Below are 24,120 nucleotides of genomic sequence, written 5' to 3' on the forward strand. Positions count from 1 at the left end.
AAGGGAGGACACCTGGACTGCCTGCACAATGGCCTCATTCCCACTACAAAATAAATCATTTTTTGAGTTGAATCGATTAAGAAATTTAGCGCTGAATAGATGTTCACACTATTCGAGCCATGATTGAACCTAACCATTTCAATTTAACCCACTTTGCACTCACATTCAGCAATGGATTGATTCAGCATGGAACCACCTCACAAGGGTGACTGCGCCACAGGAACTGAATCAAATAGACACAATTCACACTTGTGCTGAATTGATTCATCTCAAAAGAAGTGGGGAATGCCTTGGATCCAGAAGAACTGGTTTAAATGGGTTTAGTGCTGTGTCCCCCTCGGCAAACCATGCCAGAAATTTGGCGCAAGTGTGAACAAGGGCCATTTAAACCAGTTCAGATTCATTTGAAAAATGGTTTATTATGTAGTGGGAATGAGGCCAATGAAGGGCAACATTTGGGAGATTATTTCAAAACAACAATATTGCTAGGAAATATTGGCTGCTGGCTGCAGTGGTAGGATGCCTTGCAAGGCAGGGAGTGATTTCTTCCTCCATATATGACCCAAATATGGATTACATGTTGTGATAAATATTTCTTTATTTAATATATTTAAAGCTCAACTTCTTTCTACCATAGAAACTGAGGTAACATAAGTAGCTGTGAGTCACTGACCAAACTGAAACCTGCTTAGATTTTCAAAGCTGACAATAACTTGTGTTTTACCTTAAAAGCACCAGATCCTATTTGACCTTGAAAGCTAAGCAGGATCAGCCCTGGTTAGTACTTGGATGGGGGACTGCCAATGAATACCAGCTGCTGTAGGCTGTATTTCAGAAGAAGGAACTGGCAAAATCACCTTTGAGGACTCGTGCATCAGAAATCCCTATGAAAATCATGGGGGCGCCATAAGTCGACAGGCAACTTGAAAGCACATACACACTAACTGCAGCAAAACTCAATGGACATGGAGTTTCTTTTCCTACCTATTACTGAGTTGCATAAAGTTCACAGCAGCATGATGAGAGTATAGTAACCAGTTCCTTAACTACAGAAAGATTTAATAAACTTGCAGACTGTTTAACATAAAGATCAGAATGAATGGAAAATGTATATCACCCAAGTTCCTATCCAGGATTTTGAAAACAGGAGGACAAACAATGGCATTCGGAGACATTCCTCCTTGTTGTCCATTTGTAGGTAGGAGCAAAGAGCCAGTAGGATCCATTTTGGAACTTAGGGTTGCCAGAATGAAAACTGGAGAGAGCTCTTTTACCTTTAATCTTTGTGTAGAAGATGAAAATTCAGCACATGTTGTTTGTTACCTGGATTTGGATGGGACCACAAGAGCCATCTAAGTCTGACCCCATGCAAAGCAGAAATACACAACTAAGGTCTCATTCCCACTATGATTTAAAACAAATTGCTGATCAGTTTATATGACGGTTGTTCCCATCTGAAACCTGTTCTGATCCTAGTGTAATCAGTTTCAATCGCGATGAAGCGAGGCAAACACATAAAACCCTCTCTTTCCTGACACTAGTTCTTTGGTGGTTCTTTTGGAAAGAATCGATTCCAGAGCATGTTCAACAAGTGGGAATAATAGATCTGAATTGCATCATTCTGGAGCAGAGGGACTAATGGCAGAGGGGTGTTTACCATCCCTCCTCAGTTTTTGGTAGATCCACCATCCCCCCGCCCCATAGCACTGCCTTTGTGCTTGTGGTGTGACCTATGGGTGCATTTAAAAAAAAACATTCATAGATTTGATTCACTGATTTCACAACTACTTGCAAAAGCAAGTAGTTGCAAAACCATTTAATTGAATCTTCAATCAATTTATTTTAAAAGAATCTATAAATGCCATGGAGCCCTTTGAAAGTGGGGGAAACACTTCCTGAGTGATTCCCAGCCAAGAGGCCCAGTGTCTGCCAGTGCCCTCTCCCACCCAGAGCCTGGGCTGCCGCTTATGTCACTGATGACACAGATGATTGACATGCATTTTGAAATGGCGCAAAATGACAATTGTGCCAAAAAAGAAGTGATTACAAGGACATAATGAAAAGATCCTCTTTCTTAGTGGGAACAACGGACCTTTTGGAATTGATTTACCAATACAGAGCAAAGGCAAATCCCAAATGTAAGTGGGAATGAGCCCTAAATGTCATTTAACTGTTAACTGTCTTTAATTGCCATGGATTCCATCCTACAGAATCCTGGGATTTGTAGTTAGATGGAGGACTTGGCATACCCTCTCACAGCTCTAGTGCCCTTCCCTGAACTAAGTCTTCAGAAGACAAAGTTTTAAGTACCATGGCAGTTAAAGTGGTATCAACACAAAGTAACTGTACAGTGTAACGACACTAATAGTTTATGACCACTTATGTGTTAGTTCCATAAATTCAGTTTTTTCCTCTTAGGAAACACAAAGCCCATGAGAGTGAAGATAGACCTGTACTGCACACTTTGGTGAGCAGGTATTGTACATTCAAAATACACATTACACATAGTTCTATATTTCTTTCTTCACATTTTTCCCCTAAACCAAAATAAAGTCAGAGATCAGTTTGAGTGAAAGGATGGACACATTCACTGTAAAATTTTAGAATCTGTGATCCAAAAAGTAATTTCTCTGTATTCTGGGAAGGACTGGCATAGAGTTGCTGTTTACAGTCAATGGTGGTTTTGATTATTCACGAGGTCAAGGCCACCATTGTGGGCATTCCTCTTCTCCCTCCCTCCTGGGCTTTTCCCTTTGGGAGAAAAAGTCCAGGAGCCAACTCGTGTTCCTTTCCCAGCCAGCCAAGCAGTGATCTGGCCGGGAAAGTGGGAAGGAGCCTCTAATACCTATTACTCTTTCCCAACCAGATGCCTGGACTGCCCAGCTGCCAGATTGCTGCCTGGGGATGGCAGCAATCTGGTCAGGAAAGGGGCAGGAAGCCAGTTAAAGGGATGGGAGAGTGGGGGGAAATAAGTGTGCGCTTCTGCTCCTCTTCCCTCACCCACCCCTCCCTTTAACTGGCTTATTCGTGGTTCTTCCACATTTGCGAGAGTCTTGTTCCCCTAACCCCCACGAATGTGGAAGGCTGAATGTATTCTATTCCCCAAATTCCCATAAGCTGCTCTTAAAAATACCCATAGATGAAACAGCACCCTAGACAAAGTGTTTCTGAGCTAGAAAAAGACTAGGAAGAAACTATTAAGCAACGTGTCTCTCCACACCATTTATCCATTCAATCTGATAGCCTTCCAGTGCTAGTTTTCTTTTTCTTAAAGGCTAAATAAAAAATAAAAAAAATAAAATAATAAAAATAAAAATGCAAGATTCTCTTGGCTACATAGCATGAGCCTAATCATGACATAGTTTGATACTATTGGTGTTTTTCACACACAGAGAAACACACATGAGAAAGACATTTTCCTCCAAGACCCATGGCATAATGTGGGCATCTTACATCATAAGAGAGGGTGTCTTTGGGCCCATTCACACTACAGAATTATAGCACTGTGATTCTGTTTTAACTGTCATGACTGCATTCTATGGAATCCTGTAGCTGAAGTTTGGCAAGTCTCTACAGGAGCTCTCTGGCTAAGAATTTTAAAGGTGTGTGTTTGCCCTCTGGTAACCTGACAATGTATGGTGATCTCATGAACTTCATAGGTTTTTCTTAGGCAGGATATTCTCAGAGGCGTTTTGCCATTCCCTCCTCTGAATTATAGCTGATAGCACCTGGTATTCATTGGCAGTTTCCTATCCAAATACAAAGCAGAGCTAACCCTGCTTAGCTTCAAAGATCAGCTGGGATCTGGTGCCTTGAGGGAATGACCCTCCCTAACTGCAAATCACAGAGCTACAATGATGTAATATAAAATGGCCTTTTGCTTCAGGTAAATTTGTCAAGCATAGTGGAAGAAGTAGTCAGATTTCTAGTTTTTTTCTTAACCCATCATTATCTTTCCATCCTATTCCTTTCTATCCCATCTTCTATGACTAGTGATTATCCACTTTCTCCTATTCTTCCCCTTTCTAATTCTGCCTGTTTCAGTCCATGGCTTGGCTTGGCCTCTCCCTGTGTTGCTCCTGATCCTTCAATTACTGCTGCTGGAATAGCACTACAGACCCATTTTAATTGCTGGTGTTGTGCTCCAAGCATTTGACAAGGACTAGGGGGCACTATATAAACACCACGATTATTAGCAACCAGCTTTGTAATTAAACTACTGCTTGACTTCCTCCCCCCTACTCCGGAAGCATGCTCTTTTTCAGTCTGTTCCACAATCTATTCTAGCCAAAGGGACTTTGAAACCTTCCTGCTATTAAACAGATGGTTTGTCCAGGGCGGGGGAGGCAGGGAACCCACAACCTCTTTTCCCACCTTTTCTGTGTTTCTGCTTTCAGCACAGCTGACTGTACTTACCAGTTTGCGCTGACACCACTGGCAGATCCCGCACAGGACAATGGTGACACTAAGGCTGATGGTGATGATGGCTGAGACCAGGAGGACATCACGGGAAGGTGCCCCTGAGAAGAGAAACCAACACATTAGCTATACCAGTCTAGATACAGTTCTTCTATATATGTATATATACCTGTGTGTGTGTGTGTGTGTGTGTGTTTGTTTAAAAATGCTGCACACAGTTGATAAGGCAGGCTTATCTGTGATCCATTTTCCTCTGTTTTTGCTGTTCTCACAGCTCAGTAATGGATTCTGGAGGCACATGTGTGTTTACCTTGCCTGTTGTCTAAATACAATTGTCTAAAGTATAATTCTATTCTTTCTCAGTTCAAGCTCTATTGCATTGTTGCTTGTGGAGTTTTCGGGCTACGTGGCCATGTTCTAGAAGAGTTTATTTCTGGCTGGCATCACAGATGTTGGCAAAATGTCAGGAACACTCTTCCATAACATGGCCACAGAGCCTGAAAATTCCACAAAAAACTATGGATTCCAGCTGTGAAAGCCTTCGACTTTTATTGCACTGTTTATTGTAGACCTGCTGCCAAAATGAGACACTAAAAGAGTGTGTTTTTTTGTGCTGCCCTTCTTTACCATATGCCCAGTGTTAATATTGTTAAAAATCTCCCAGCTAGCAGAGGATGAGGAGAGCAAGAGGGGGCTGGGCAGGTATAAAAAGACTTTATAAAAGGAAGATTCTTTGTCAGAGGCTTTGTTAATTGAGGTATGCTCGCATAATTCTGGTTTCTGGTACACTGAGGAAAATTATGCCATTCCCCCTAATTATCACAAAATGTAAGAAGCCCTTGCCTAACATTTGTACCAGTTCAACTTTGGAGAAAGCATAACAAAGGGTAGAAACAAGTATTCTTGACAGTTTTTAGAGAGGAAGCTGTGCTAGTCTGTTTCAGTTTAAAGAGAAGGGGAGGCAGAGAAGGAGGACAAGGACTCTTCTGGCTCTTCTACGACTAACTGGTTTATTTATAATAATAAACTTTATTACAGCCATTTGGCCAGCACAAAACTGGTTTAATTCAGTATGTGCTTTTGTGGATTTCAATTTGCATCTGAACAAGTAGATTGAAAGCCTTGAAATTTCATGCTAAAATAAATCACTTAAAAGAGCCACAGGATTTATTCACACAGAGGCACACACAGCACCCCCTTCTTTTCATACTGGTCTGGGCAGTTTCAAAGGTAGGGCAAATCCCAGACAGAGAGATCAGAGCATGCTGCCACTTCTGCTATCTCAGCTGATGGAACAGAGATTCAGTGCATGCCCCTAACATGTACTGGGCAAGGTTCAATGCAGAACAGTTCAGAGAACCACAGAATGACAATTGGTGTGCTTTATGATTTTTTAACACTCCAGCTGCACAATTCTTTATAGAACAATTATCACAGCACTAGAATGTTGCCTATTTTCCCCTCCTAGGATATCATAGATCCAGTAATTGTTAAGAGTTGCTTTGGTTTGAAAAAACCAAAGAAAATGAAGCAATCAGACGAGAACAGGACTATGACTTCCAGGTTGAGGATGGCTTCACAAGGCAGCCCTCCAAAGCAGCTCCACAGATGGAAGGATATTCAGTGTGGCAGTTGTTGGTTAGAGACTATGTAGCTAGCAAAAATTGCTTCCCTGATATGGGAAGCTCAAAGATAAACCTCATAGAGCAATAGCAATAGCAAGTACGTTTCTATTCCGCTTATCAGTGTACTTAAGCACTCCCTAAGCAGTTTATAATGTGTAAGCTAATTGCCCCCAACAAGCTGGGTACTCATTTTAGCCACCTCAAAAGGATGCAAGACTGAGTTGAGCCTGAGCTCCTGGCTGGTACTGAATTCACAACTTTGTGGTTTGTGAGTGAGTGAGTGAGTGATTGCAGCATAGCCGTTTAACCACTGTGCCACCAGGATCCTCATATGAGTCTGGATCCCACTCTGAGCAACCTAATGCATGATTAGTGCAGTTCTGATGTGTGGAGAAGACCAAGAGGAGACTGCTCACCCTATTGCATTCAAGCCTTATAGAGGAGATTGCTCAATTTTCTTAATGATCCCATAAGCAAGATATAGAAGAAACAAAAACTAAGAAGCTTGCTGATGAATTGCGATGACCTGACCTCAACAAGTAACACCTATGAATATAAAGTAACTATATTGGGATTTAATTTGCAATAATTTAACATGGTGGCTAAAGGAAAGAACTGTGTTGTTGACTTAAGATAACTTAAGAAACTTAAGGCCATCTTTTTGCTCTGCAGAGAGGAAGTGAACTAACAACTGATGAACTGAAATGTAAGTTCCAGCTGAAATAAAAGAATTTAATCTAGAGAGAAAGCCAGTTTAAAGGATGAAACAGCATCATCTTGCAGATAAGTGATTAACTGAGGTTAAAGGGAAAATTAACTGTTAAAATGGTTTTAATGAATTCAGATCAGACACGGGAGATGATGGATCTCTGACAGATGGTTGGGATTTAATATTTGTGATTAATGTAATAACACATTTTGCCTTGAATTTGTTTTGTTTTTCTTTAGAAATCTTAAATCAAATATATTGCAAATAAGTATGGTACAAATGATTGAAATTACCAAGGATAAAAGTTGAAAGTGAAGATCATGTTGTTTAAATTACCTATGTAGATATAGGTCCTAAACATAGGTCCGAAACACACAGGCCAAACAGTGTGAATTCCAGCTGCATTTGGGGTGTAGTGTTCAGATGATGCAAACATGGCCAGGAGCTGCACTGACACTGCATCATCCAGGAAGAACTGGGCCAAGAAGGAGCAAATAGGATCCCCTCTTTCTGGTGGCCCAGTTCAGGACTGTGGCAGCAGCCAGGATCAGGGCCAGGCACATGCACTTACTGTGGCCCTGGCACAATCAGTTCCAGAGTGGCTGCACACCGCTCTTTTCGGTCCATCTGTTTCAGGCCATAGTATATAAAGATGTACATAAAGTACATTGAACTAAGTCTGGTGTTATGTAAATGTTTATATACAGACCATCAAAATGTATAGTGCAGTTGTACAACATGTCCTGACAGAGCCCACATTTAGCACAGGAAGCCAAATGGAGGATGACACTGATGAGTTGCAGAAACAACTGTGGAAAGGGCTTCAACAGGTGAATGGAAATGGCTTGTTGTAAAGAGATGCTATAGCACAATGTGTTTCAGTCTAAAAGCCTTCCTCAAAGGGAAAACCTGCTCCATCCATTTCTCTCACCAGATAATGTTGCTTTTTGTCACTTCCTAGGGTGAACCCATGAATGAAACAAAATGAATGTATTTAGCTCTCCCTGAAGAAGAGTTTTAATCGAAGACATGTTGGACTGCAGCACTGCTTCTCAGACTATCTGATGTGAATGGTCAGCAATCCCGCCCCCCCTCAGTAATGTGCCAAGGAATGGTACCATATTTGTGTCCACTGACAACAACTGTTTCTTTCTTCCCCGGCAATTCTCTGTAGACTAGCAGCTGATTTGCTTGGAGACTGACACTGCTCCCGGGACCACCACTTGAAGTAACATTGGATTACAGCATTTCTTTGCAAAAAAATTGTTCCTTAGTGTATATGAACACCATTCTCCCCCCCCCCCATTCCCTACATCTAGAATAACATAGAATGTACCTTTTTATACCTAAGCAGAAGAGGGAATTTCAGCAGAAGCAGCTTCTCTCACCACTAAACAATAAGTAATGTTTGCCCAAATTCCTTCTCTTCTGTGCAATTACTAAAGGTACAGGAGGTGGGTTGACTCTTGCTCCCGTTTGTCATTTTCCTGTTTTTGGCCACAAGAGACAAAAGGAATGAAAAATGAAACTGCTGAAAGTGCCAAAGAAAAACTTGTCTGTGCTAATATGAAATCATGATGGCCACCCCACTCCAAGAATCCAGGCCAAAAGCCATGAAACCATGCTGTGATAATGGAAAGGCTTGAAATTCTGCCAGGAAAAGTTTGAAGTTCAAAATGGAACAAGGGAGGGCCTGTGATGTTCTCTCATGCTTTCCTAGGGTCAGAGTGCTGGGTGAGGTGGTGAAATTGGCAAGTGACAGAGCACTGACTTATTTAAGCAATATCATCCTTGTACTGACTCCTGTGAAAGGTTTAGGCTATCTCAGGTGATAAAGCAATGCAGTAGAAGATGAAATTAATAGATATAAATCTAAGGTAATGTGCATTGAAAGAAATGTTTCAAATCACTTAAAGAATGCAGTGGTTTGTAAATGAACGATAACCCCTCATGGAAAAGGGTAAAACATCATTGTGAAAAACCTCACGGTCCCCCCCCCCCTCTAAATATATTAGGACAGGAGGAGGAGAGGAGAAAAGCAGAAGTACCAAGAATACTAACAAATGTTTTTGAGTAACTCCATATATCACTTGGTACTGCTCACCTACAATACCATGCTTAGTTATCTTCATTAATTTTGCTATCTTGCACAGATCAACCAAATATGCAAATATCCTGTGCTGATGGTAGCATTTCATATACTGTCAGTGTGTGAATAGTGTATTAAATCTGCCCATTGAACAACACTTCCTGATTTATCAGCTCTTTCCAATATGAATTATCTAAGTGGAAGTCATGGAAATTTTGCATCAATAGTACAACTAAAAATACATCTATACTCCCCAAAGGTATTTGGAATTCAGTTTGACAGAAGATTAATTTTCTTAAAGGTTTCAGAAAACAAAAAAAAACTCTCCTGACTCCAGGGGTGCATGGGGTGCAGACCACAGCAGGTGACACTCTATGGGATGGTGAAGCCACTGCTCCCCAAACATCTGCCTCTGGGCAGAAATGGGTTGTAGCATTCACCTGCATCCCTTTAAAATGCTGGAGCTCATTGGAAGAGAAGGTATGCGTGGGGAGAGGCTCAGTGAGTGGAGAAAAAAAGAGACCCCAAGTTTTAATTTTTTAAAAAAATAACATTTTAAAAAAGTTTAAATTTCAATTTCAATTTTAAAAATTCTTTTACATTTTTCTTTAGAAACATCACATCTTACCAAATGTTCATTTTAGCCATATGAAACTATGTACATGTAAATATATTTATGCTATGCATATGATATTGTGATTTAAAGGTATAATTTTAATTTTGCTAGTTGTTTATGTCCCAACTATTGCCATTATAGTCAGTGATATATGAAAATAATGGTTCATGAGTTACATTAGTACAAAAAAATAATACTAAGGATAATGTATAGTTTGGTATGGGAGGAGGTCAATAGGGGTGAGGCTTGACACCATGAGTGTTTTGCTTTTCACTAACTCCCAACATTGCCCAAGTAAGCTTATAGGGCAGTACAGAGATATCAGTGGTTTCAAACATGAAAATTCAAATATGAACATTAGAAAGTGCTACTGACACTTATGAGTAAAACCCAAGTTGTTTGATTTTGTTTCCAAAAAAAGAATGAAAGAAAGAGCCTCCATTATTAGTTCTCCATCCCCAGAACTGTACATTTGCAACCAAATCTGCAAATGTTTCCCTCATTGCCATCTTATATGCAAAGGGTGGAGCACCCCTCTCATCCCAAGGGCCACATTCCAGTTGGAAGAGGTGTAAAAGGGTAGGAGAAAAAAATGCCAGCATACTTCAACTTAAAGCTCTTACTGCCATAACTAAGCTTTTGGAGAGGCATTTTAGCTTATTAGAACTGGGGGGAAATTCTCACAAAATCTGAGAAAACCAACAAAGGCAAAAGGGATCCCATAGAGCTAGACTGCGAGGTCAGCAAGGCCCAATTTGGCCCTAGGACCAGAGGTTTCCCACCTTTGTTTTTTGCAATGAATTGCAGAGAAGGACCTGATGCCAAAATTGCCTTCAGAAGCAGCTTCCCACCCTTAAATATTGTTTGAGCATCTGCCCTTAAGAACAGATTAATACAATCTGATGTTCTGCCTATTGTTTCGTAGAGATAAGTTGATCTTCAAATATAAAGATTATATTAATGGCACCATTATATTTCTCAATATCTATATACTCATATTTTACATTCAGAAAAATGAGAGGCTTTTGGATTAGTCCATACATTAATATGGTGGCATGGCACTCTTGAAAAACCTTATTCTCTATGATTCAACTGTATATTACCTTGATAAATGGAAACTAAGACCACTATGTGTTAAGCATGCCTTTCAGATTGTTAAAATCTAGATCAGTTATATCTTGTTTTAGGTCTCTGATACTGCATTAAGAAATATAGATGACACAGTTTGGATGGTTCCACATTATCTAAGCTTTATATGACATGGAGCACAAGTATATTGAACAGCCATCTTTAAGAATCTACTGTGCTGTTGAGAAAAGTGAATAGTGAAGACAGCTGACAGGAAAAGAGTTAACACATTTGAAATGTGGTGCTGAAGGGAGAGTTCTACAGATACAGTGGACTGCCAAAAAGACAAATAAATGGATCTGAGAATAAATCATGCTTGAATTCTCTCAAGAATCCAACATAACTAAACTGAGGTTAATATACTTTGTACATACCATGAAACAAAACGAGTCATTAGAAAAGACAGTAATTTCTGGTAAAGTTGAAGGCAGTAGAAAAAGAGAAAGACTAAGTTACAGGTGAACAGACTCAAGGAAGCCACAATTCTGAGTTTGCAAGACCTGAGTAGGGCTGTTAGTAGCTGGGTCTCTTGACTGTCTCTCACTCATAGAGTCACCATAAATTAAAACTGACTTGATAGCAAATAACAACTGGACTGTTGTGGCAACAAAAGAACTGCTTTGTTGAAAGGGTGGGATGTTGGGTGTTATTTTAGGTTGTCATATAAAAGATTAGGTGTCTAAATACTATAGAGCACAGTAGAAAAAGGAAAGAAATGTAAACAGGAGCACCAGAAATAGACATTTATAGCAGATCCTGCAGTAGGAAGGACCATTATTGTAATTTATATTTTTTATTTATTTATAGTATTTCTACCTTGCCTCATATTGTAAGATCTCTGGGCAGTTTATAATAAAATCAATTGTGACTGTTAAAATGCAAAACAATACAAAATTTAAACAATAAGATGACTTAAACAACATCACATATCTTTTAAAAGTCATGTTAAAACAATATAAAATCATTTTTCGTTTATTTTTAAAATAGTGACTGTTGAATAACAGTGACAGCGCAGAGGCATGAAAAATACTACAATCTGATAGCCAGAGCAAATGGAGAAATCTAGCATATTTTGCTGGTAGGAGTAACAAGATGCACAATTGCATCTAATAGCAAAAAATGTTCAACTAATGAGAGAAAATGCCTTTTCCCACACAACATCATTAACCTGTGGGGGAAGTCCTGGCAATCAGAAAACTCTGACATTCAGACTAGCTCTTACACATTTATAAAAATATACATGTAGGCTGACAATAGTCAAGAAAGAAAGAGGGAGGCAGAGAGGGAGGGAGAAGGGAAGAAAGAGAGAGAATAAAATGGGAATTCTTCCTCTTTGTTACTCTTTCTTTCCACCCACCTGCTTACCCAGCAGCGTGCCATCTATCTGGATAATTGCAGTACTGTAGTTCGTGGCATAATGGGCTGGCATCCAGTGGCAATGGGTGGTTCCCATGCCAGTCTAGCAGTGAATGTGTTCTAGGTTTAAATGAGCAATCCAAGGTGCTGAACGAATTTGGAGGAACAAACTTCAGTCCTTTGTATCTTCTATGCTGGAATGTGCCCCTAAAGAGCATGGCATGAAGCATCACCACCAGACTAGCTTCCTAATCAGAAAGGAATCTGGATCACAAATTTGATTTAGGACATTTTTGTACTGTGGGCCCTTGGTATCTGCTGGGGTTGGGTTCTAGGACTCCTTGTGGATACCAAAATCCATGGATGCTCAAGTCCCATTATATATCATGGTGTAGTAAAATGGCATCCCTTATGTAAAACAGTAAAATCGAAGTTTGCATTTTGGAGCTTTTGTGTGTGTAAATATTTTTGAATCATGGTTGGTTGATTCCATGGATGCAGAATCCATGGATATGGAGGGCCAACTATATTTCCTTCCTTACTAAATGTTAAAACACTCCATGACCAATAATCCCCACCTAGTCAATTTGCATGAAATAGAATGATTTCTGGTTCCTGAGCAATGGACTGTAGGCTGCAGTGATGATGAAAGGTGTGGGCATCTTCACAACAAGAGAATTAAAAGCCAGCTTTTTGAAAGATAAACAGGGAATATGTATGCTAGAGTGACAGGCGTTTAAAAATTAAGGTGGGAAAAAAGAGGTGAATTAGATTTAGGGTAGTAATCCAATGGACAGGGAAAGCTTTGCTAAAGTCTCTTCCTTCCTTCCTACTTTAAATGTCTATGTAATGTTCTCATGTGTGGATGCTATAGCAGGGAAGCTCTCAGCATGTAAAGAAATTTGAAGCACATTTGTACAACATAAAAGGATATCCCTGCTAGCCTTCTGTAGGCAGGTGAAGACTATTTTATTCTGACAAGCTTTCAGAACTTAAGGCTTTTACAGATAAGAGTTTCAGATGGTAATGTATTGTTTTTATTGAGCTCTTAATTGCTTTTTAAAAATCCTTTCTAGACATACATTTTAAATTGTTTTAATACTTTGATTAGTTTAATCTTATTTTGATATTGGCATTTGTATGTTTTTAGCTATATTTCACTTGTTTGTTTTTTTAAATGGTAAACTGTCTCAAGTCGCAGTTTTGGGGAAAAGGTGAAGATGATGATGATACATCATTGTTGTTGTTGCTGTTTTGTTGTTGTTATTATTATTGCTATTTACACACTGCGAGCCAATGTGGGGTAGTGATTTCAGAGTTAGTTTATAACTCTGAGGTCCAAGGTTTGAATCCCCATTTGACCATGGAAACCCACTAGGTAACCTTTGTTGTTGTAACTGCCCCTGAGTTGACTTCAACTCATGGCGACCCTATGGATGAGACACCTCCAAGAACCCCTAACTTCCAATTCACTGCTTAGTTCCTGCAATCCCATGCCTGTGCCCCCCCTGACTGAGTCAATCAATCTGGCATGTGGTCTTCCTCTCCTTCTTCTGCCCTCTATCTTTCATAGCATTTTTGCCTTTTCCAGTCATCCATGCCTTCTCATTATATGGCCAAAGTACATCAGTCTCCGTTTTATCATCTTGGCTTCTAATGAGATCTCTGGCTTGATTTGTTCCAAGGCCCATCTGTTTGTCTTTTTGGCTATTGACAATATCCTAAGCAACACATCTCAAATTAGTTGATTTTTCTTCTGTTTGCTTCCTTTACTGTCCAACTCTCACATCCATACATAGTAATGGGGAATACAATGGCTTGGACAATTCAAACCTTTGTACTCAGTTGTATATCTTTACTCTTCAGTAGTTTTTCTAGTTCTTTCATAGCTGCCATTCCCATTCCCAATCTTGTTCTTATTTCCTGACTGCAGGGACCATTCCTGTCTATATTTCATCCTAGTTATGAGAATTCTTTAACTATTTTGATTTCCTCATTGTCTAGATTGAATATCTGGATCTCTTCTGTGGTCATAATTTTCTTTTCTTTATGTTCAACATTAATCTTGCCTTTGCACTTTCATCTTTAACCTTCCTTGTTAACTGTTCCAAGTCTGTGATGCTTTCTGTGATTATTATAATATCATCCATGTACCTTAGGTTGTTGATATTTCTTCCTCCTGTCTTCACTGCTCCTACTTCTGATTTTTTTCTCTGCTTTTCTTATGATGTTTTCAATATACAGGTTGAACAAACGGTTGATAGAATGCATCCTTGTCTCAGCAAGTCATATTCTCCTAGTCTAAGAGGAAGCCAAGAGGAAACCCTCTCTCAGCAAATCTTACCAAGAAAATCTTATGATAGTTTCACCTTAGGGCCACCATATGTCAGAAATGACTTGAAGACACAACAAAGACAATCTAATCTAGAATTTGGTTTCTCACAGATGGTCACCAGATGTCTGTGGGAAAGCCACAGGCAGAACTAGAATGGCTTGCTCCTGCCATTATTTCCCAGCAACTCATGTTCAGAGGTTTTCTGCCTCTGATCTTGGAGGAAGTAAATGGCCATCATGACTAGTAGCCATTGGCAGCCATTAGGAAAACCATGAGTTTGCCTAATCCTCCCTTCAAGTACATTAAGTTAGTGGCCATGCCCACATCTTGAGAAAAGAAATCCCATAAGCTATGTGAGGGAGTACTTTAATTTGTGCATCCTGACAAAATCCAGTTTTCCTAGGATGATCCTCAGTTAGTATATCACGGAAGATGGAATCCCACTTTAATTGTCATGCCCATTCTATGTAGGATCTCTGGAATTCTTGAGATTTCTCTGCTTCAGTTCAGGGGAGTGTGCTAGAAAATTCTAAGCACCTCAGTGAACAACAGATTGTAAGACACCATAGTATGCAGCCATGATTATTAAAGCATTATCAAAGTGTTATAAATTATGCACTGTGGATATGCCCAGGAAAGAGGGGAACCTGCTTTTCCTCCACTCCACACCATGTATGTGTCTTCAAATTGTCTGTCAACCTATGGTGACTCCATGATACATATTTGTAAACATATCTCTATCATGTCCATGCTTTTTTTTCTGAACTAGAAACCTTGATAACCTCTTCTCATAGGGGACTTGCTCCAGCCATTTATGATTTTTGAGTTACCCGTCTGCCACTTTCCCAAGCTCTTAAATATCATTTTAAAAGATTTCCAGCAACACAACACTGCTGGGGGGAGTATTGCTTGCTCCACAACCACAACAGCTGTACTACTTTGGCAAAGACATCTGGATTCCCCCTCCAAACAAACTGAGCATTTATTGCACAATAAAATAATCTCTTGGAAAGGCCCTTGGGTGGTCCTGCTGAAAGCTTTCTGGAATGAATCATCATTGCTTACTCAAGAGCCTGGGCTTCCTAAAGCCTTCTATTATCTACCAGATTGTTCATCTTTAAAAACATTTGACGTGCAGCAAATGAAAGCAATGCAAAACACAAGTGGAGGCTTATATTGGTACAATGGTTCGTCAGATTAAAACAATCACAATATTAACACAAAGCCCTTTTTTAAAATGAAAGACTGATTAAATTGCAAGGGTAGGTAGGTTAGCCCAATTAAAAGATATTGAAAACTGGTGGGAATATGTTTTGGAGTTAAACAATATGACAACATGGAACCCTAGTCTGTGGGGTGCTTCATCCATTAAGCTTTCCTTACATAATGTGATGAAAAAGGATTGGGCATCCCTTGTAAAGGGCAATGGCGGTTTTTATTTTGATTCTGAAGCATATATCTTGAAAGGCCCATTTCAGACACAGGGACGATTGGTAACTTCCAGGCCAGTGCATTGACAAATCTATTCTGGATTTTAGTCTGAATTTTAAAGGAGCTACTCAAGGTGATCTACTTTATTCCTCAAATAGGTTTTCACCTTGGAGAGTGCCTTTAAATTCTGGAGCAAATTTGTCTCCTTACTCATATGGAAGACTGAAGCCATCCCTGTTCAGATGGAATAAAGGCAGGAGAATTAGGTTTAGGAGTCTAGCAGAAAATGTTTGGTGAGTGGACCTCCACTGTTGGTGGCATTTTTTTCCAATACATCGTGTGGAAATATTCATTTCTCAGTTTAAATCTCCAAGAATGTAAATTTATGAGAATTATCTGTGCACTTGTGTGTGTATGTATATATTCCTTTCAGAAGCCTTCTTCATCTCAGTAATATTCACTTGTGACACTAGATAAATAGCACTCAATATGCATTAAAAATTAATCTGAGTAATAATCGTGTATTAATAATTAACTTTGTTATATTTTACTTCGAGCTGTCAATATCCCCAGAGTAGTCTTTTTTCCTCAACTCTCTCCACACCTACAGCTCCTTTAAGAACAAAAATGGTAGTTTGTGATAGGGCCATCAAAGCTGGTCAACTGAGACATCATGATTCACATGGACAGAACCATTTCCTGGGATGATTTTTAATGCTTCAAACACCTTGAGCTCACCATTACTAGAAAGGAAGACATAAGAACTGATGTCAAATGTAGCAGCACTATGTCTGGCAAAATAAAAGCATCCACAATTTAACAAAACAAAATTGCAGTTGATGGCCACAAAGGAGCGCAAAGACATGATATTATTTTACTATACATTACTGAGAAGAATAGAGAACAAGGAGGACAAGGTAGAAAAGGACATAAGAAGACTAAATGCCCACCAAGCCCTGAATCCTGTTTTCACAGTAGCAGCTGTGAAGAACAGATACAAAATGGGGGACCACAGCCCTTTCTGTTTGTTCCTTTGTTGTGTGTAGTGCTGTAACAGGTGCAAAAAGAGGCCATTACATATCTACACAGTTAGCTACTTCCTAAATGTCTGACTCTGATGGGTCCTGAATGCCAGGGGGTCTGGACAGAGTAGCATGGAAAATTGGCTGTGCCATGGAGCAGCAATGAGCTGCTGCCTGGGGCAGCCATCTCTTTCTACCTAATGGTAGAGTCAGCCCTGTTACTGATAATGAATTTTGGTCTTCCTGTAGTGAAGATGTAAGACATTTAATTATGACTGTAACTTAACTCCTTTTGCAGGGTAATTAACATTTTAGTTATTTTTATGGTGATGGAGTATAGCCTTACTAAATGGCAGAGAAGGAATATCACACAGTTAAAGGAGTAGCTTTTGCTGAGCTTTGCATTGATGACCTACTCAACTCTACTCAAGTGGCATCAGGTTAGAATCAGATATTGAAATAGAACCTTCCCTTTAAGTATCAGATATCAGCCAGGACATTCCTTTAAAGTAGTATTCCCAGTAGATTGACTGTTATAGTCATTACTAAAGCCTTTGCAGTATGGACAACGAGGGATCTGCTGTAGTCACCTGCAACTCTTGTGGGATGTTTCTCTTCTTGCCCACAGAAGTCGAGAACTTCACATGCACCAAGTGCAAGTTGGTAGCACTCTTGGAGGAGAAAGTGCAGCAGCTGGAGTCCAGAGTAGCTACACTTCAGCATATTAGGGAACAAGAGGATTTCCTGGACACAATAGAACTAACGATCTTGGATGAGTACCATGCAGAGGAAGATGCTAGGGTGGAAGAGGTCACTTGCCATACACAGGAGGCAGATAGCTGGAGGAATGTCACAAAGAGAAGTAAGCCAAGAAGGAATTGTTCGGGGAGCTTGCAGCTAGAGAATCTATTCGAAGCTCTTTCCCTTATCAAGGAGGATGAAGAAGAGCAGCATGAACAAACTTCAGGGACAGAGCAGGGGAGCCTGAGAGTCCCACCCGAGGGAACAGTCGCTGCTAAGCCTCGGAGGAGGCGTGTGGTCGTAGTGGGAGACTCCTTGCTGAGGGGTACAGAAGCAGTGATATGTAGGCCTGACAAGATGTCTCGAGAGGTGTGCTGTCTTCCAGGTGCAAAGATCCGTGATGTGACAGAGAGGCTGACAAGACTGGTCAAGCCTACTGACCAATACCCCTTCCTTTTGGTCCACGTGGGAACTAATGATACTGCAAGACACAGCCTTCAGAACATCAAAAGGGATTACGAGGCGCTTGGTAGGAAGCTGAAAGGAATGGATGTACAGGTTGTCATCTCATCTCTTCTGCCAGTTGAAGGGCATGGTCCAGGAAGGGAGAGGAAAATAGCGGATGTGTACAACTGGCTTCGCAGATGGTGCCGCCGAGAAGGATTTGGATTCTTCGATCATGGGCTGCGGTTCCATGACGAGGGACTTCTTGCAACAGACGGGTTGCATCTCACGCCAGTTGGAAGAAATGTTTTTGCCAACAGTCTCAAGAACTTGATCAGGAGGGCTTTAAACTGAGTTCCGAGGGGAAGGGAGACAATATTAAGGAAGACGAAAGGGATGGCGAAAATAGTCAAACTGACATAGAGGAAACAAGAAAAAAAGTGCAAGGACCCAACAGTGGGAGGCAAAAAAACTTGCACAGGCAGCAAGTAAAAGGGAACCATGGTCTGCAATGTCTCTACACTAATGCACAGAGCATGGGAAATAAGCAAGATGAACTCGAACTCCTAGTACAACAAAGCAAATATGATATAATAGGCATCACTGAAACCTGGTGGGATGAGTCTCATGATTGGAATGTGGAAATAGAGGGGTATAACCTTTTAAAGAGAAATAGGCCAAACAAGAAAGGAGGAGGAATAGCACTATATGTCAGAGATATTTACACCAGTGAAGAGATCCTGGACATCAATCCTGGAAGCCAGGTGGAGAGCATCTGGATAAGAATCAAAGGGGAGGGAAACAACAAGGATGTTACGGTGGGAGTCTACTACAGACCCCCAAGTCAGACGGAGGAATTGGATGATATCTTTCTAGAACAGATGACCACACAGTCAGAAAAGAGAGATGTAGTAGTGATGGGCGACTTCAACTATCCTGATATTTGTTGGAAGTCAAACTCAGCAAAATCCTCAAGGCCTAGCAAATTCCTCACTTGCCTGGAAGACAATTTCATGGTCCAAAAGGTGGAAGAGGCAACAAGGGGGTCAGCTATTTTAGATCTGATCCTAACCAACAAGGATGACTTGGTTAATGGGGTGCAAGTGGTGGGATCATTAGGTGGAAGTGACCATGTTCTCCTGGAGTTTGTAATATAGTGGAAAGGAGAAGCCAGGCATAGTCAGACACGCATCCTAGACTTTAGGAGAGCGGATTTCAGTAAACTTAGAGAAGTATTGAGGGCAATTCCATGGTCAGAAATACTAAAAGATAAAGGAGTTCAGGACGGATGGGACTTTCTCAAAAGGGAGATACTGAAGGCACAATTTCAAACAGTTCCAGTGAGAAAGAAAAATGGGAGGTGTCTCAAGAAACCAGGATGGATGACTAAGGAACTTTCAACTGAGCTAAGTTGAAACGGAACACTTGTATAAGAAATGGAAAAAGGGGGAAATCACAAAAAAGGAATTCAAAGAAATAGCAGGCATGTGTAGGGGTAAAGTCAGAAAAGCTAAAGCGCAGAATGAACTCAGGCTTGCTAGAGAGGTTAAGAACAATAAAAAGGGCTTTTTTGGATATGTCCGCAGCAAGAGGAAGAAGAAGGAAACGGTAAGGCCACTGCGTGGAGAAGATGGCAAAATGCTAACAGGAGATAGAGAAAAGGCAGAATTACTCAACACCTTCTTTGCCTCAGCCTTCTCAGAAAAGGCAAAGGGTGCTCAACCTGAGGATAATGGAGCAGAGGACAGAATAGGGGCATTTGAGCACAGAATAAGTAAAGAGATAGTAGAAGAATACCTTATTAATCTAAATGAATTTAAGTCTCCGGGACCAGATGAACTCCATCCAAGGGTATTAAAAGAACTGGCAAATGTAATATCGGAGCCATTGGCAATAATCTTTGAAAACTCCTGGAAAACAGGAGAGATCCCAGCAGACTGGCGGAGGGCAAACGTTGTCCCCATCTTCAAAAAGGGGAGAAAAGAGGATCCCAACAATTATCGTCCAGTTAGTCTGACATCAGTACTAGGAAAGATTCTGGAGCAGATAATTAAACAGAGAGTCTGTGAACATCTAGAAGGCAATGCCATAATCACAAAAAGTCAACATGGGTTTCAGAGAAACAAGTCATGCCAGACAAACCTAATCTCTTTCTTTGATAAAATTACCAGCTTGGTAGATGAAGGGAATGCTGTGGATATAGTATATCTTGATTTCACTAAGGCCTTTGACAAAGTTCCCCATGACATTCTTGCAAACAAGCTTGTAAAATGTGGGCTAGACAAAGGAACTGTTAAATGGATCTGTAATTGGTTGACCGGCCGAACCCAAAGGGTGCTCAACAATGGCTCCTTTTCATCCTGGAGAAAAGTGACCAGTGGGGTCCCACAGGGCTCTGTCCTGGGCCCAGTGCTATTCAACATCTTTATCAATGACCTGGATGACAGAATTGGGAGCATACTTATCAAATTTGCAGATGATACCAAATTAGGGGGAATAGCTAATACCCCAGAGGACAGGATCAAGATTCAAAATGACCTGAATAGACTAGAAAGCTGGGCCAAAGCTAACAAAATGAAATTCAACACGGAGAAATGTAAGGTATTGCACTTAGGGCGGAAAAATAAAATGCACAGATATAGGATGGGTGACACCTGGCTGAATGAAACTACGTGTGAAAGGGATCTAGGAGTCCAAGTAGACCACAAGTTGAACATGAGTGAACAATGTGATGCGGCAGCTAAAAAGGCCAATGCTATTTTAGGCTGCATCAATAGAAGTATAGTGTCTAGATCAAGAGAAGTAATAGTGCCACTGTATTCTGCTTTGGTCAGGCCCCACCTAGAATATTGTGTCCAGTTCTGGGCGCCACAATTCAGAAAGGACATTGAGAAACTGGAGCGTGTCCAAAGGAGGGCGACAAAAATGGTGAAGGGTCTGGAAACCATGCCCTATGAGGAACGACTTAGGGAGCTGGGGATGTTTAGCCTGGAGAAAAGAAGGTTAAGAGGTGATATGACCGCCCTGTTTAAATATTTGAAGGGATGTCATATTGAAGAGGGAGCAAGCTTGTTTTCTGCTGCTCCAGAGAACAGGACCCGGAACAATGGATGCAAGCTACAGGAAAAGAGATTCCACCTGAACATTAGGAGGAACTTCCTGACAGTAAGGGCTGTTCGACAGTGGAATGCACTCCCTCGGAGGGTGATAGAGTCTCCTTCCTTGGAGGTCTTTAAACAGAGGCTGGATGGCCATCTGTCAGGGATGCTTTGATTTGGATTTCCTGCATGGCAGGGGGTTGGACTGGATGGCCCTAGTGGTCTCTTCCAACTCTATGATTCTATGATTCTATGACCTGTGCTTTGTTGAAGACGTTCAAGCAACAAGGCGGAGGGCAGGAGAAATGTTTGTTTTGTACCTTCCCTATCCCTCCAAGCCAACACACATGTTGTCCCAAAGAGTTCTGAAACCTAAATATTAGAAAGAACTTCCTGACAGTAAGAGCTGTTCAACAGTGGGATGCATTTCCTCAGAGTGTAGTAGAGTCTCCGTCTTTAGAGGTTTTTAAACAGATTGGATGGTCATCTGTTGGGAGTGTTTTTATGGTGTATTCCTGCATGGCAGGGGGTTGGATTGGATGGCCCTTGGGGTTCTCTACCAACAATATGATTCTATGATAAGTGGGAGCAGATGGCTACCAGTGGAAAGGGAAATCAGCACTATCTCCACCACCACCACTTTCTGCTCATGGAAGCTTCCAATGGATGAAAGAGCTTTTCAGAAGCAGAGGGACAGAACTGAAAATGGCCCTTTGTCACACGGGTTCTTTTGGTCATTATTTTTGTATCTACAATCCTTGATGCCTTTTATTCAAGGCTAACATTCATTTCCAAATATTAGTTAAAAACCAGTTGATGAAGATGCCACAGTCTAAACAATTTTTTTCCATTTAAAATTTCAACCTGTACAATAGGATTAGATATATCAGCCATTGAAAGGGAGGGTGGCTTGATAGTTCTCCATCATGCCTGATGTAGTATAGATTTCTATATTGCTTTTTATCTTTTTATGTGTATGCTTAAATTGCTTTAATAGTTTAATTCAATTTTAGGTTTGCTTTTTGTATGTTTTTAGCTGCATTTTTCTTTTTAAATTGTAAGATGCCTAGAGTCCCAATTTTAGGTGAAAGGTGGGATAGAATAAGAATATGCAAGGTTTGGAAAATTGATTTTGGCAGTTTTCTACTCAAACAAAGCTTTGGAAGACAGACAATTTGGCTACAGTACCGTCAAGAGGTAGGGTACAGTCAGAACAGAACATGGAGAAACAGAATGGTTCCCAATTGGCAAAGGAGTCAGACAAGGCTGCATCTTATCACCCCACTTGTTCTACTTATATGCAGAATATATTGTAAGAAAAGCAGGCTTGGACACAGAAGGAGGAGGAGTGAGACTAGGAGGAAAGAATATCAACAATCTGAGATACGCAGTTGACACCACAATACTAGCAGAAAACCTCAAAGACCTAGAACAACTACTAAGAAAGATCAAGGAAGAAAGTGCAAAGATGGCCTATTGTTGAACATAAAGAAAGCAAAAATAATGACACATCATAAGAAGTCATGAATCATTGGAAAAAACAGTAATGCTAGGAAAGGTAGAGGGAAGTAGAAAGAGAGGAAGGACGCATGCAAGACTCTATTAAAAAGATCACGAGTATGAGTTTGCAGGAGTTGAGCAGAGCAGTGGAAGACAGAGATTCTTGGAGATGTATCATCAGCAGAGTCACCATGGGTCGAGATCAACTATAATTCTCCAAAGTGTCCATAATTTACTGGTAAATATGAGGAAAGTAAGGCCTGGAACAGGAAAGACTTCATTTTGAATAGATGTCGATGCCTCTGAAGGGCTACTGTCTCTTACTGGAGGATTCTGGGATGCATGTCTCTAGCTGCATGGTTGCAATGCCCACTGTCCTCACCTGCTCCCCAGGAAGTGTGAAATGCCATTTTCTTCCACATGGCAAATTACAGGCTTCACCACAGAGAGGTTATAGAATGATCAGCAATGCAGCAGGCTGCTGTGTAATTTAACTGCCAAGGAGACAGCAGGGAGAGGAAGCCCTTGCTTATTACACTCTGTAGTGGCATGGAGGGTGAGGATATAAGGGGGGAGTTATTTGCACTGCCTGGGGGCAAGCATAAAGCAGCATGAAATGAGGCACTGCAACTAGGAAGGCATAAATACAGAACACCCGGCGCTCCTCTGAGTTACTGAGAGCAATTTTTATTATAGCAAGCACCTTTTCTCATTATTTTAGGCTAGTAGAGTGTTTTTTTTAAAATTCAATAAAGGAAAATTGAGGAAGGGTTACTGGAACCCTACCAAATTAACTAGGAGGATGGGTCCAACAGAGCACGGTGTCCCTGTGTATTTAATAGGAATGGAAGAGAGGGAAGTAGGGCATATACCAGACCAAGAAAACCTGAGCCCATTGACATTCCCTCTTCAATATAAAGGAAGGCATGGGAACTCTGTCCAGCCTAGCATTTCCCAATCCTTGTGCTGACTAGTCACAATTCATCACATGAAGATACAGGTAATGATTGGGTACCTGCTGAAGATCTGGCTGTAATCATATCTTTCCCCAATAATTTTAAAACAGTTTCTTTTTTATTCTCAGAACTATTTGGAGTTGTTATTATATCACATGGTGATATCACAGGGGACCGACCCCCCCATGGTTACTAATATCCATGGATGCTCAAGTCCCACTATATACAATGATGTAGTCAAAAGGTGTCCCATATATAAAATGGCAATATCAAGGTTTACTATTTGGATATTTTTTGTGCGAAGTAGATAATTTCAAGCCATGGATTGTGGAATCCATGGTTGCAGAATTTATGGATATACAGTAGAGGGCTGACTGTACTTAGGGTTGCCATTTCATGGTGGTGGGCGGGACTTTCCCGCCCCCTGGGGGGCGTGCCCGGTCCCACCCTGCCCTCCCCCCATTCCCAGGTGGCTGCCCGACTCTGAGCTCCCAGGGCTGCTGCCTTCCTTTCCTACAGTGCTGAGCAGGAGGGCTGGAGCAGCAGCACAACTGAAGCTAGCAGGGGGCGGGGTCTGCTGCTCTGCCCTGCCCCTATTGGCCAGCCCTCTGCTTCCTTATTTGGCATGCTCCAACGTCTGAGCAGGGAGGG

At 40.9% G+C, this 24,120-nt stretch overlaps 1 protein-coding gene across 8 annotated transcripts in view; it reads right to left on the bottom strand.

Moving 5' to 3' along the window:
• Positions 1-24,120, bottom strand: part of SYT7 (synaptotagmin 7) — a 335,723-nt gene that overhangs the window by 133,714 nt on the left and 177,889 nt on the right. For all 8 annotated transcript variants that reach the window (XM_042470278.1, XM_042470295.1, XM_042470258.1 and 5 more), the window contains exon 2: positions 4,417-4,520. In XM_042470278.1, coding sequence (XP_042326212.1) covers positions 4,417-4,520 — 104 coding nt within the window. The remainder of the gene's footprint in view (positions 1-4,416; positions 4,521-24,120) is intronic.

The sequence above is a fragment of the Sceloporus undulatus genome, chromosome 1 (genome assembly GCF_019175285.1).
Source record: "Sceloporus undulatus isolate JIND9_A2432 ecotype Alabama chromosome 1, SceUnd_v1.1, whole genome shotgun sequence".
NCBI classification, from domain to species: Eukaryota; Metazoa; Chordata; class Lepidosauria; order Squamata; family Phrynosomatidae; genus Sceloporus; species Sceloporus undulatus.